The sequence below is a fragment of the Triticum aestivum genome, chromosome 7A (assembly GCF_018294505.1).
Source record: "Triticum aestivum cultivar Chinese Spring chromosome 7A, IWGSC CS RefSeq v2.1, whole genome shotgun sequence".
NCBI classification, from domain to species: Eukaryota; Viridiplantae; Streptophyta; class Magnoliopsida; order Poales; family Poaceae; genus Triticum; species Triticum aestivum.
The window spans coordinates 8,766,725-8,780,889 of record NC_057812.1 but is presented as its reverse complement, the minus strand read 5'-3'; the positions used below and the strand labels follow the sequence as shown (position 1 = coordinate 8,780,889).

Below are 14,165 nucleotides of genomic sequence, written 5' to 3'. Positions count from 1 at the left end.
CCGCCCCCGCCCCAGCGCGTCGCCGCCCCAAACCGCACCCAGGCGGGAAGGGAGCGGCACCTCGAGCCGGATTCTCCCCCCAAACCGCGCCCGCGACGAGAGGGCCTCCTGCACCCCGCCGGTTCGGCCGCGCATCCCGCCTGTCCAGATCTCCGTCCCCGCGCCGAGGCAGGGTAAACCTTCCCCCACTTCCGCGGTTCTGGCTTGATTCCTCTGCTACTCGGTCCAAGCGTGGAAACCCTAGCTAGGGTACCATGTAACCAAATTAGGGTTTGATGCGGGGATGAATCTCGAATAGGAATGACGCGGCGATGGTGCGTGAGTCTAGTCAATCCAGGGTAGCATAGCATGTAGCCAAGCTGCGATCAGTAGCTCTGGCATTGACAACGAGGATGTTGTTGATTGGAATGATGCTCCTGTCCATGCGGATCAGAGGGCGATGATGTATGTATGCCTTGTTAGGCATCCTCAGTTCTCTCCACTAGTTCCAGGGTGAACGGATTCGTCGCCCGCCACCTGGTGGGGGGTGGGGCTTGTCCATGTCTTGTTGTTGCATAACTGTGTGGTTGGTTGCAATCGCAATTGGGGATCAGTTGCTTGGCTTATTATTGCCAATACAATTCTGAATTTTTTACGTGGTGACCCGAAATTCTCTGGAGCAAATACGTTTTTGAACCCTAACTGGAACAAATACATAGAACAGTGAGTTTTTCACTTTTGCTTGCCACTTTGTGTTAACTCATTACGTATTGATTATCAAATGCAATAAGAGGAATTCTCGCTCCATTTGGATTGAGTTTGATACTCTACTCACCAATTTTCTGATCTGAAACACATCTTGTATGTGCCCTTTATCAAATTGAGAAGAGTTGTTATTATACATTAAAGTCTAGATATAGATTCAATAACCGGTTCCATAATTCATTACCTGCAGGAAAGGTGGAAGTTTCCTAGGGCTTGACCAATATTGAGCTTGATAGCTGCTACTGCTGACGAATATCACAGAATCATGAAAGCTCCTCAGCAGCACCATAAACCAACCGATACAGAAGCAAAGGCCAAACTTGGTGTTAATAAGATGCACTGCCTGAAGCCAGGCAAATATACCCACAAATCAGCAGGTGATGCGTTGGTGCCCTATTCTTGATTTCTTTTAGTACTACATTTGTACTGAGCTTCGTATCAGGCGAATCAACAACTGAAGTAGAAAAACAAGGTGCTCTTTGGCAGGTGATTATCTCAGTTTGACAAACTTGTCTGCTCAACCACCAAATTATTCTGGAAAGATGAAGCTTCAGTTTTTCCCAATAGATGAGGCGATTCAAAATGTTCTACAGCAGGTGATTATCTCAGTTTTTGCAGGAGAGATTCATATAAATACAGCATATGATGTTCTTTCAAGTTCACACTTCTTTACTTTTGGTTTGTTCCACCACTTATGTAACAGGAGAAACACAATCCTTACCTGGAGTTGACTTTGGCTCCTCGAAAGAAGATGTCCTCAATTGTGCAACACTTGAACACAAAATGGGGTCGTTCTAGTTGTGCAAAAGGCGACCTCATGCTCTTCCCATACAGTGCTAGACCGGATAGCATAGCCAGCAGTAAAAAATGGACTCTTAATGATTCTTGCACTGCTGCCGATGTTTATGTTGCTGTTGGCAGCCCTTCAACATTCCGTTTAAGGTTCAATTTCTTACCCAGAAATGGTTACCTTCATTGTGATGTACATATATAAATGACTCCTTTTTTAATACTCACTAGATTAATTTAAGGTACCTTCAGATGGTCATGATTTTGTATTTATTAACAACATTTCATCGAAGAAATTAGTAATGACGGTTCAATTCTGGAAGACTTGTCATGTCAAACAGCATTCTATGAAAATCAAGGGAATACGAAAAAATTCAGCTAATTATCATTTGCTTACTTTAGGTATGGTTGGTTCAAGCCTAATTTGAAGCAACAAATCAGCGAAGCACCCTTGGCACCAGTGCTCTCTGCAGAAAAGACTTTGGGCGACAAACCTTCACATCATTTTGAGTTTGCAAGTAAATTTGCCAGTCCATCCGTTGAGTGTAACACGGAAAAGACCATGGTGGTGAGTAAATTTCATGTGCTTCTTGCAATAATGATGTCATTTGTACTTGAGACTTGATCTGATCCTCTTTGTATGTTTCCAAAATTAGGATAACAACCAAAGCAAAGCGACACCGCTTTCATGGATTGACAGCATATCCAATATCAGTTTTGGAGCACTGCTATCGCAAGCCGTGCCCTCTCAGGACAGCAAACAACCGCCTTTGCAACAAAATAGCTCGATTTTCCAGCAGCAGATTCCTGCCACGTGCGATTCATTCGATGCTGCTATTGCTTCCTTGATTGCTCGCCAGCAAACAAGTAACCAACCGAAGGTGTCAAATCCATCCCTGTGGGATGCAGATGAAACCTGTCATGCATTCCCTCCTCCCCGGAATCAAAATTTAGCCAGGATGTCCGCTTGTGGTCCTGGCAACAGTAGTGCTATTACCTCAACTACCCTTGGTGCAATTGCTGAATCCGGTACAGGTGGCGACCAGCAACACTGGCTACCAGGTAGCTGCTGATGTTCCCTTGCTCTACTAGTGCTGTGTTTTCCACCCAACACAGAGGTATGTGTTGCACTGTTGCTTATCAGCAGTCATTTTCCTTGTGCAGCGCTCTACCGAAGGCAGGAAAGAGGAACCAAGGCCCCCTCAGATACCACCAGGCTTGGGCAATAATGATAATGTGAAGCCTGATGTGTCACTGCAGATGGGGCGTTTCACGACGCTAGGCTATTGAGTGGAACTGGCAGTTTCGGGCTAAGCGGCTTGCTTAGCAAACAGCTTGGACGCGTTCCGGAAGTTTTGTGTTTTGTAAGGCTCGGAAGTTTTACATGGAGGACCTGATCCTATATAGATCCTGTAAAGATAGATCATCATTTGGGTTTCCTGCTGCTTCGGTCGTAATCGATTACTTTGGGCTTACTGCAGCCGATTGTGTAGATAGATAGTCAGTTACCGACAGGTGTTAGTCGCATAAACTACTTTTTTTTCTTTCTTACTGGCCGCCACTTGTGATTTTTGAATTTGTCCATGATCTGCTTGGCTGCTCGCCGTTTTCTCTGCATCCTGTATGCATTCCACTGAATGTTTGGCAAATGTTTGAAACTTTGGCTTCAATATGTGTATGTAAAACCGAGTCATTGCAATTTTGCACAGAGGACGGGCTATCGCCATCCCTGGGCCCAGCTTTTCTTATACTGTAGCTGTGGCAATCCAGATTTAATACCGATCACGAGAGTATGTTAGTTTTTTTTTTATTTTTCTAGCTAAATACTGTAGTAACTAATGTAGTAGTAAAAATTATCTTGTAGCACGAGCATCCTAAGCATCTCTACTTGGGGACGACAAACCGGTCGAAGTCAAGGGAGGACAAGCCATGAGATGAAGTAAACTAAAATCCGCATCGGAAAATAGAACAAAACTCTATCATTTTTATGTATTTTTGTAAAACAAGCTTTGGGTAAGAAATGTTTTTTTTACCAGCTTGCGAGAGATGATGGAGAGCAAGGTTTCTTTGAGAGAAAAGGCCGTGATGTTGCCGTGTGGTGTGCAGCCCAGAGAAGCCCGGCCCAGCAACCCAACCGAGAGCCCAGCCTATAAACACGCAACCCTCAGTCCCCACCCCACCCTCTCTCCCCAAACCCTCGCCCCTGCCCTCCTCCTCCTCCTCCGCCGCCGCCGCCGCCACCTCGCCCCAGCCCAGCCCCCATCACCGGCGAAGATGAAGACCATCCTGGCGTCGGAGACGATGGAGATCCCGGAGGAGGTGACCGTGAAGGTGTCGGCGAAGATGATCTCGGTGACGGGGCCGCGGGGGACGCTGACCCGCAACTTCAAGCACCTCAACCTCGACTTCCAGCTGCAGGAGGGCGGGCGCAAGCTCAAGGTGGACGCCTGGTTCGGCACCCGCAAGACCATGGCCGCCATCCGCACCGCCATCTCCCACGTCCAGAACCTCATCACCGGGGTCACCAAGGGCTTCCGCTACAAGATGCGCTTCGTGTATGCTCACTTCCCCATCAACGCCTCCATCACCGCCGCCAACCGGGGCATCGAGATCAGGAACTTCCTCGGCGAGAAGAAGGTACCTGCTTTTAGCTTTTCTTTTGTTGCCAACGCGGTTGATATGCAGATTTGGTTTGTGGATCTGCTTGTGTGTGGTTGATGGATTTAGCGGCTGTGATTTGGTTGCAGGTGAGGAAGGTGGACATGCTCGACGGGGTCACCATCTTGCGGTCCGAGAAGGTCAAGGATGAGATCGTCCTCGACGGCAATGACATCGAGCTCGTCTCCCGCTCCGCCGCCCTCATCAACCAGGTGAATCAAACAAACAGGATCCAGACCCTTTCTTTTTGTTCATGTGCATGTTGTGGTGCCTGACTAATTTGGGTGATCTGAATTAGAATGATCATGTGTCATTCTCGCTTGTGCTCTTTGGGGAAGCTAGCATGATAGATGTGCGTATAAATCATTGTGGGTTTCTTTATATGTTGGATGTCCAGTGTTCTTTCTTTGCGATGCATATATGTCTACTTGTGCTGTTCAACATGATGCAAACAAGGCTGTTTCAGCCGTTTTACTGCTTGTTGAGCGTTGTGCTGCATGTTTAGACGCTAGTGCACACCCCATTATTGGTCATTCTATTAACAGTCGCAGTCTTGTCGGGTTTCTACTGTTATTAGGTAGTGGTTAAATCATTACATGTCAATTTGTTTGTAATTATGTGAAGAAGAAACTATGATGATCTGCCTGAATGATATTCATCCAGTAGCAGTTAAAAGCTTTTAGTAAGATGTCCCATCTGTTCGATTTTGGTATAATTGTGGTGGAAATGGACTTACCTGAGGCAGCATGTGCTTATTCACCCAGATCATGAGTTAAGGTTTCTTTTGTAGCACACAGTTTTTATTGGTTGTTTCATGTCATTGTATAATAACCAAAATGATGTTTGCACTGTGCAAGTTGACTGTATGTCTTGTTTCTATGTGTTACAGTAATGTAATTTTTCTTCCATTTTCGTTCCTTTACCACTTCATTTGTTCTGTCCTACTTGAATTATTCAAGTTATTATGATGTTTGGATGGCTGCTGAGGCATGTATGATCTATTCATCTGACTTACACAACACATGTGTGCTGAGGGACGTGCACCGCTGTTTCTTATTGTTTCCAATAATTCATACTTCTAACACAAGTTCCCATTTCCTTTGCTGTTTAACAGAAATGCCACGTCAAGAACAAGGATATCAGGAAGTTCTTGGACGGTATCTACGTCAGCGACAAGGGCGCCATCAAGGAGGAGTAGAGTGCGAAAACCGTCCCAGAAGCCGTGTTTCTGCCTGCCGTGTTTCATCGTCTTTGTGTCGTGGTTGTGATTTTGAACTTTCTCTAGACTGAATTTTGTAGTGGAGTTAATTAGGGATGCGCTATGCAACATGTTATCTTTATTATCCTACATATTGTCACCGTGAGAATTGGTACGACGCTTATCTTCCCCTAAAGGTTGATGACTTCAGGTATTTGAAGTTAAAACAGGACATGAATGCGCTGCGTGTGCTCTAGTGTTAAATGATTTGGTTATGCATTTACATTGCCTGCCTTCTCTATTTGAGCTGCTTAAGTTCTTGCTGCCAAGGTAGAAATGTTGCCGCTTGTTACTGCATTTTGTTGTGTGGCTCTTAAGCAGCACTGTGTCTGGATGGTTGTCCATGTAGAATAGTTTGTATTGTGGTTGTATTTTATATTTGTGAACAAAGGAGTTATAACATGATAATGGAAAGTTGCTATGGAGCTTGATGCCACTCCACAAAAAGGTTAGAACATCTTATATTTGTGAACGAAGGAGTTAGAACATAATAATTTTCCCTTTCTCTGTACATTATACAAAAAAATTGCTGTATGGCGTGATTCACCATATGTAAATTATTTGATGAACTCATCATGCAAAAAAGCTCACGGAAAACAGAGACTGGTCGATAGCTTTTGCTTTTTGTATATCACGGAGAACAGATGTACAAAGAATTTGCTCCACAGCGTCGCTTTCCGTTCCAGGAGATGTTGGGCAAATGAATAATGCACGGCATGGCATCTTCAGAGACTGGTTGAATATTTTCGTTTTTTGGTTTACATGAGTCTGAACACCTCGGAGCACACAAAGGAAAGATGCCTACCACTATTTCACATTGACATAACTATAGCTATAGCTTACAAGTTCAGTTGTACCAAATCAAAGATCTTAGTTGGTTTGGTTTCTTGTCATGAAGCTTTGCACGTAGGTCAAGTCTTAGACTTGTTTGCATTATCCTGAATTCATTCTAGTCTAGGAGGCGCCTACGGTTTACATGAGTCTTGAACACCTTGCAGCACACAAAGGAAAGATGCCTACTACTATTTCACATTGACATAACTATAGCTTATAAGTTCAACTGTACCAAATCAAAGTTAAATAAAAGCAGGCGGCTAGTGCATGTGCTTCTTAGTTAATTAGGTTCCTTGTCATGAAGCTTTGCATGTAGGTTCAAGTCTTAGACTTGTATGCATTTTTCTGGATTCGTCTACGAGGCATCTACGGTGCTACTGCTACATGACTCATCTTATTAAGAATAGATCATTTAACCCCATTGAATGAAAAAAATGAAATTCGATTTTTTGGGAAATTTGGGAATATGAGATAAATAAACAATTGAATTTGAAAAAAAACTTTCTATTTTGGATAATTTCTTTTTCAATAGGACCCTTTTTTTGGAGTGAACGATCGAGTATTTCCCTATTCCTTCTTATTTTAACTGATTGTATTCCATATGGAATAAGAGAGAAGAAAATCATTTCACGACCTCCCGAGGGACTGTTAAAAAAAAGCTCCACATCAAGCGCCTTTCCTGGCCACTCCATGAAAAAGTTAGAACATCTTATTAAACGAAGGAGTTTAGAACATGAACGAGGGGACTAATAATTTCCCGTGAGTTTGTTCTTTCTCTGTACATGTCCAAAAAATAAAATAAAAATTGATGTATGTTGGTGTGATTCACCATACATAAATTATTTCATGTACACATCATGCGAAAAAGCTGAGCCTGAAGGCTGCTGCGGCTGTTTTTCAACGATTCCTGATCCAGGAGATGTTGGGCAAATGAATAATGCACGGCATCTTCAGAGGCGCTGGTTGAATATTTCCGTTTTTTCGGGTTACACGAGTCTGAACTGAACACCTTAGAGCACACAATGAAAAGATGCCTACCACTATTTCACATCGACGTAGCTATAACTTATTACTTATAAGTTCAGTTGTACCAAATCAAAGTTAAATAAAACAGGCGGCTAGTGCATCTTATCTTAGTTGATTAGCTTCCCTGTCATGAAGCATTGCTATTCCACAGTTGTTTGCAGTGATCTATTCATCTGACTTGCACAACACATGTGTGGTGCTGAGGGACGCGCATCGTTGTTTCTAGTTGTTTCCAATAATTCATACTTCTAACACAAGTTCCCCTTTCCTTAGCTGTTTAACAGAAATGCCACGTCAAGAACAAGGATATCAGGAAGTTCTTGGACGGTATCTACGTCAGCGACAAGGGCGCCATCAAGGAGGAGTAGAGTGCGAAAACCGTCCTAGAAGCCGTGTTTCTGCCTGCCGCGTTTCATCATCTTTGTGTCGTCGGTCGTGATTTTGAACTTTCTCTAGACTGAATTTTGTAGTGGAGTTAATTAGGGACGTGCCATGGAACATGTTATCTTTATTATCCTGCATATTGTCGCCGCGAGAGTCGGTATGACGCTTATCTTCCCCTAAAGGTTGATGGCTTAAAAGTATTTGAGGTCAAAACAGGACATGAATGTGCTCTACTGTTCAATGACTTGGTTACGCATCTACATTGCCTACCTTGTCTTTTTGAGCTGTTCTAAGAGTTCTTTGCTGCTGATCTGAGAATGCCATTTTATCCAAAATGTGTTGCATTCGTTATATGCCCTGACTATGTCCAGGCAAGTATTACATGTTTTTGTTCCCTAGGAAATTGTTTTGCCAGCTCTTCCCGGTTGAAGGAACAGGCGGTGGAGGTGAACTCGACGAGCTCCCCATAGAGCGCCTTTCCCCGGCCGCTCCGTGATAAAGTTAGAACATCGTATTAAACCAAGAAGTTTAGATCATGAACAAAGGGAGTAATAGTTTCCCGTGAGTTTGTTCTTTCTATGTACATGTATAAAAAAAGATAAGAATTGCTGTATGATGGTGTGATTCGCCATGCATAAATTATTTCATGTACTCATCATGTGAAAAAGCTGTGCCTGGAGGCGGCTGTTTCTCAACGATTCATGATTCAGGAGACGTTGGGCAAATGAATAATGCACGACATCTTTAGAGGCTAGTTGAATATTTCCGTTTTTTTAAGGTTTACACGAGTCTGAACATCTGGGAGCACACAAAGGAAAGATGCTTACTACTGTTTCACATTGACATTGCTATAATTTATATAAGTTCAGTTATACCAAATCAAAGTTGAATAAAACAGGCGGCTAGCGCATGTGCATCTTAGTTGGTTAGGTTCCCTGTCATGAAGCTTTGCACGCAGGTTCAAGTCTCAGACTCGTATGCATTTTCCTGGATTCATACTAGTCTACGAGGCGTCTACGGTGGTACTCCTACATGACCATCTTATTAAGAATAGATCATTTAACCCCATTGAATGAAAAAATAAAATTCGATTTTTAGGGAAATTTTGGAATAAGAGATAAATAAACAATTGAATTTGAAAAAAATAACTCTCTATTTTGGATGATTTCTTTTTCAATGGGATCCTCTTTTTGGAGTGTATTTTTTGCGTACCAGGGTAATTTGATATGAAGAATTTCTATGGTTCCTATTTTACTTGACTTGGAAAAAGAAAAAACATTTTATTTTATTGAAAGGATAATAAAGAAAGAAAGAAAGAAAGAGAAAGGGAGAAAAAGCTCCCAAAATATAATAAAAAAATAAGTCGATGGTTACTTATTTGGTCAGCATCAAAGCTCGAACCAGAGCCACGCAACTCCACACGACTCCCCCCTCTCCCTCCGCGCTCGCGCCAGTCGATCGCTCGCCGCCGGCGCCGTCGCCGTCGCGCCGCCATGCTCCAGCCCCGAAGCCGCGCCCCCAACCGCCTCCTCATCTCTTCTCCCGCGGCCTCCCCCCTACCCCCGCTCCACCGCCCCGTCCCCGCAGCGGCGCCCGCCGTCTCCCCGAACCCTAGCCTCGCCGCAGCCCTCAAGGCCGACGCCGTCCTCGGCCTCGTCCTCTCCACCGGAGGCGCCCCTTCCTCCGCCCCTGCGGCGCAGCAGCAGTAAACAGCCAGGTAAAACTACACGCGCACAATCTTGTTAAGAGGAAGAAATTGACCGCGGCCAGTCCGTCGTCGGGTTCCTCCAACCTGGGACGAGATTTTCTCGCGGTTAGGATTTTGGTTGTCTCCTCGCGGTAGAGCAATAGTTTCGTCGCTCTGCTTACCAAACTATCACCGGCCTCATGGTCTCTATCATGCTGAAAATGGGTGAAACTTAGATCTAGTCAAGTACTACCTCCGTTCCGAATTATAGGATGTTTTGGATATTTCAGTATGGATTACATGGGGACTGAAACGAGTGAACAAATATACTAAAATGTGTCCATATACATTCGAGTCAGAAAGAAGTCCGATTGGACTGTGACTGCATATGAAATGCCAACCCCCTTTAGAAGTTCGATTGGGTTGTAGTCCACCATCAGAGATGGAGTGCAGAATTAATGTGTTTTTTGTTTTGTTTTTCTGTCGCATCGCATGAATTTGGGACCATTTTGGTTGTTCGAATGACTAATCTTTTGTGTATTAATTTTGATAAGAGAAATAAATTAACCGTGGCCAATCCGGCGCTGGGACAAGATTTTCTTGCAGTTAGAATTTGCTTGTCTCCTTACTCTTAGCTAGCTGTGAATGTGATAGAACAATAGTCACTCTGCTTACCAGCTGTCAGAGGGCCTTGGTTACTTCCCAAGATCCTCATGGTTTCTCACATGCTAGCTTAGTTTCTGCTGTGACTTTATATGAAGTGCCAACTCCATTACAAGTTTGATTGGATTGTCCACCATCGGAGATGGAGTGCAGATTTGCAAGGCAGCTACGAAGCTGCCTGTAGGTGAACACCATGCTGACAATTGGCTTTCTTTTGGGCCTTTTTGTAGGTACAAGAAGTTGGAAACAAGTGCTCAAATGGGGGCGTCTCTCAGCTTCCCCAGCAACGGGAAGCAAACACTGGAGCACAGGGAAGCGTCAAAACCAGGTTCCTCAAAGAAGCTGCGCCCTGGTCATTACCACCCGAGGCTGATTCCTGACCTCCCGGATGAGATCTCCCTGCAAATCCTCGCGAGGATGCCAAGGGTGTGGTATCTTAGCAGCAAGAGGGTTTCACGGAGCTGGAAGGCCGCCATCACTGGCATGGAGTTGTATCGGGTGAGGAAGGAGCTTGGTGTGGATGAGGAATGGATTTACATACTGACCAAGGCGGCCAATGGCAAGCTGTCGTGGCACGCCTTTGATCCGCTTTGCAGCCGATGGCAGAGACTGCCGCTCATGCCTGTGGTTGCTCGTGGGGGAAGCCGTTTAGGGGGTTTGGTGAGTGCTGGGATTAGGATCTCTGGTGTCATTAGAGGCTTGCTTGGCCAAGAGGATTGGTTAGACAAGATTCCCTTTTGTGCTTGCGCCATTGGAACGGTCGATGGATGCCTCTATGTTCTGGGCGGTTTCTCTAGAGCCACAGCAATCAAAAGCGTATGGAAGTATGATCCAGCTGTAAATTTGTGGCAGGAAGTAAGCTCAATGAGCGCCGCGCGAGCGTTTGGCAGGACTGGCCTTTTGAACAACAAGCTGTATGTTGTTGGCGGTGTCATCAGGGAAGAAACTGGATTAGCTCCGCTTCAATCTGCTGAAGTGTTTGACCCAACCACAGGAATCTGGGCAGATGTGCCAAACATGCCCTTCTCTAAAGCACAAACTCTGCCGACTGCATTCCTGGCTGACTTACTGAAGCCGGTTGCTACAGGAATAGTCTCATTTGGAGGCAAGCTGTATGTGCCTCAGAGCCTATATTCCTGGCCATTCTTTGTTGACGTTGGCGGGGAGGTGTTCGATCCTGCGACGGACTCATGGTCAGACATGCCTGTAGGCCTGAGCGAGGGTTGGCCTGGGAGGCAAGCCGGGACAAAATTAAGTGCTGTTGTGGATGGGGACCTATATGCTTTGGAGCCCCCAACTTGTTCTGATAGTGGCAAGATAAAGATGTACGATTCCAATGAGGATACATGGAAGGCTGTTGTCAGCCAGGTGCCTGTTGGTGACTTTGCAGAGTCAAAGTGTCCGTACTTGCTTGCGGGGTTTCTTGGGAAGCTCCATTTGGTTATCAAAGATGCAAATGGCAAGGTCAGTATCGTGCAAACGGACGCTCTGAGGCCTATGGATGCAACTGGCTCGACATGCCAAAACCCAGTCGTCTCCTGGGAGCAAGGCACTGATGTTTGGAGAACCGTGGGCTCGAAGAAATTTGCGGTTGCTGAACTTGTTAGCTGCCAGGCGCTCAGCATATGAAGTTTGGAGAAATCACACATACATTCTGCTCTGCTGTACGTACCCTGTGAATCATTGTGTCTTTTGTAAAGTAGATATCCTTCTATCATACATCTGATCAAGCCATGATGAACTTGTTGGGTTCACCTTAATAGCACATGTGAATACGGATCAGAAATGTAATCTTGCCAGCAGTGTACACACAATCTGTGTTTAGTCCTAAGATGTAAGTAAATGTTTGGTTCTGTCTACTCCTATATATAATAACTTCACATAAGAGGAAGAAAGTCATTGCTTTGGCCATCTGAAGAATCATGCAACCTGGGAGGTGCTGCTATTTTGGCACCCTTTTTCTTTTCTGGTTTCTTGATGGAAAGTAAACTGTTCAATTCTGAAGATCATCATTACGAGTTGCATGCATATGCATCTGTTTTCTCCTTCTCTAATTATCATGGTTGCAGAATCTGCAAAAGAAGGGAATATTGCAGACATACGAACATTTCTTGTTTCTTTTTTCTTAATGGACCATGTATTTCTTTTTTAGATAGATAAAAAGACCTTACCGAGCGCTTCTTTGCCCTTAGTACTTGCAATTGTGAATGCTTTGAGTTGGTGTTTATGCTTTCCAATTTCGCCATGTGAGTCTCGCTCAATCCGTCATGCCAAGTTTGCCATCTGTTGTTATCTATACTTATCTTCCCATGTCAAGCTATCAACACACTGGGTGCCTGCTTCTTTTCTTGCTCAAATTCTATTCTTGACCTTTTTTTCTCGACATTTAAGCTTCATGTATTTGGCAATTGTAGACAACTAGTGCAAATAGATAATTTGTCTAGTTCACCTAGTTGAGGTCAAATACATACATATTATGCATGTTTTGTGTATTTCTACTGTTTCAAGAAAACATACACTGTCCGTACTTTCAGCAACAAAACCATATATTAATTCTGCTGTATGAATCGCTGTGGCTTTTGTGAAGTACGTAGTAGAAAACTTTCTTTCGTACCATACATCTGATCCAAGCAAGAATGCCACGAACAACACATCTGACTGAATAATATGGATTTGAAATGTAATCTTGCCAGCAATGTACACACGCAATCTGTGTATGTTTACTTCAAATATGTAAGCAAATGCTTGGTTCTACTCCGTATATAACCATGAACATAGTTCGTTACAGGTTTGAGTATACATGTCTTGGCACATTTGGGTTTTAATTCCTGAATTTGTTGGACTTTACTTGGTTGGGTGGTGGTAGGATGGAACTTAATTCCATACTATATATGCTTCTAGTTCTCTGGTCGACTGGGTTTGCCCAAGATTTACTTGTGCTGAACTGCTGATTGGCAGTTAGTGTTGTTGGCAGATTTCTTTGCTTCAACTGTAGGCATGTTTAATCTTGTTTAGGAACATTTGTAAATAGCATGATTACTACTGCTATGTGTCATGTGTTTTCTCTGAACCGAGGCATGTTTGCCTTGGCGCTGACTGAGATACAGTACCCAGTAAGCGATTTTCTGAGGTCAAGTGATATGCTTTTGTGAACTAATAATGCTTGCAATTATTTCCGATATTTTGCAGATCTTGAGGCATGCATGTGTGGTTGGAAGAAATACTAAAGAAATTCGACCGTATACTTGGTGTGATATAGCACTCGCAGAACTTTCTGAATGCAGTATGTACGAACATCGTCCATATGCAGAACAGGAAGCTTAAGCTGTACACTGGCAATTTCGAGCAGTGTGTCTAAAAACGATCTGAACTGGAAGAGAACCAAATGAAGCAGTACAGGTGGGATGCCTCAGGTCCGCCAAGCTGGCACGTCAGGCTCAGAGTAAAGAGAAAACACTTGCCAAGATGGAGCATGGCGGTCTCGTGGAGGTCACAAGGTACTGACATTCCACTTCACCAACGTCGGCAAGCTTCCGCCGCCTGTATTTACTATACATACTGATATACATTTGCAGTACATTATATATATCACACATTTTATCTATCTATCTATCTGTTTATACAGTGGAACCATATTATACGAGATATAGCAAACAAACGGAATGAATCGAAGCTTAGAGTAGGCTAGTGACCATGCATTCTTGGCTCATGCATAGATATGGCAGGAGATGTATGGATGGGACGATAGATGTCTCACCTGATCATGTCACTCATACATGAAGATGATGAAGAAGGCAATGCCAAGGCCAAGGCGCTTGTGTGCGGATGCAGCATCATCAAGATTCTCATGCACATCTACATGCTGATTGCTGTTTCATCATTTTGGAAACAAACAGAGCGATTCATGCCTGGATGGGATGGATGTGAATCTTGATGATGCCACGCCCGCACACACCCACCATCAAGGAGCCCACCCTGCAAGTAGCTAGTAGTAACACTAGAGCAGCAGACACTGATGCAACTAGCAAACTAGAGCTAGCTAGTCCCCGCAGGACTATGAAAGCTATTGCTAATCTCCCCCTGGCTCTATATATACCACAGTATACAAGGGTAGTAATTATT

The 14,165-nt window shown here is 44.1% G+C and overlaps 3 protein-coding genes across 4 annotated transcripts in view; all 3 read left to right on the top strand.

The window, feature by feature from the left end:
* The window catches only part of LOC123151340 (TSL-kinase interacting protein 1), a 3,612-nt gene extending 448 nt beyond the window's left edge, over window positions 1-3,164 (top strand). The window contains exons 2-8 of the mRNA XM_044571066.1: window positions 1-173; window positions 935-1,121; window positions 1,231-1,340; window positions 1,448-1,686; window positions 1,936-2,101; window positions 2,190-2,595; window positions 2,698-3,164. Of these exons, the coding sequence (XP_044427001.1) occupies window positions 1,010-1,121; window positions 1,231-1,340; window positions 1,448-1,686; window positions 1,936-2,101; window positions 2,190-2,595; window positions 2,698-2,762 (1,098 nt within the window). The 5' untranslated portion in view covers window positions 1-173; window positions 935-1,009 and the 3' untranslated portion in view covers window positions 2,763-3,164. The remainder of the gene's footprint in view (window positions 174-934; window positions 1,122-1,230; window positions 1,341-1,447; window positions 1,687-1,935; window positions 2,102-2,189; window positions 2,596-2,697) is intronic.
* Window positions 3,165-3,800: 636 nt separating this feature from the next.
* Window positions 3,801-5,672, top strand: LOC123149033 (60S ribosomal protein L9; the record flags this gene model as incomplete). The annotated part of the gene is given in 3 exon segments (XM_044568558.1): window positions 3,801-4,170; window positions 4,281-4,403; window positions 5,306-5,672. Coding segments are annotated over 3 exon segments (570 nt in total). The 3' UTR covers window positions 5,390-5,672.
* Window positions 5,673-9,097: 3,425 nt separating this feature from the next.
* On the top strand, window positions 9,098-13,849 carry LOC123149973 (F-box/kelch-repeat protein At1g22040). 2 transcript variants are annotated; one of them, XM_044569764.1, is made up of 3 exons: window positions 9,098-9,410; window positions 10,274-11,707; window positions 13,233-13,849. In XM_044569764.1, the coding sequence occupies exon 2, from the start codon at window positions 10,302-10,304 to the stop codon at window positions 11,670-11,672; it is 1,371 nt and encodes a 456-aa protein (XP_044425699.1). In that variant the 5' UTR covers window positions 9,098-9,410; window positions 10,274-10,301; the 3' UTR covers window positions 11,673-11,707; window positions 13,233-13,849. The 2 variants fall into 2 exon arrangements, with proteins under 2 accessions (XP_044425699.1, XP_044425698.1); XM_044569763.1 differs by lacking the exon at window positions 13,233-13,849 and having other exon boundaries at window positions 10,274-11,954.
* Window positions 13,850-14,165: the final 316 nt, after the last annotated feature.

Coding starts and splice junctions, on each gene's coding strand:
- LOC123149973 (XM_044569764.1), top strand. CDS start 10,302: ATGGGGGCGTCTCTCAGCTTCCCCAGCAACGGGAAGCAAACACTGGAG.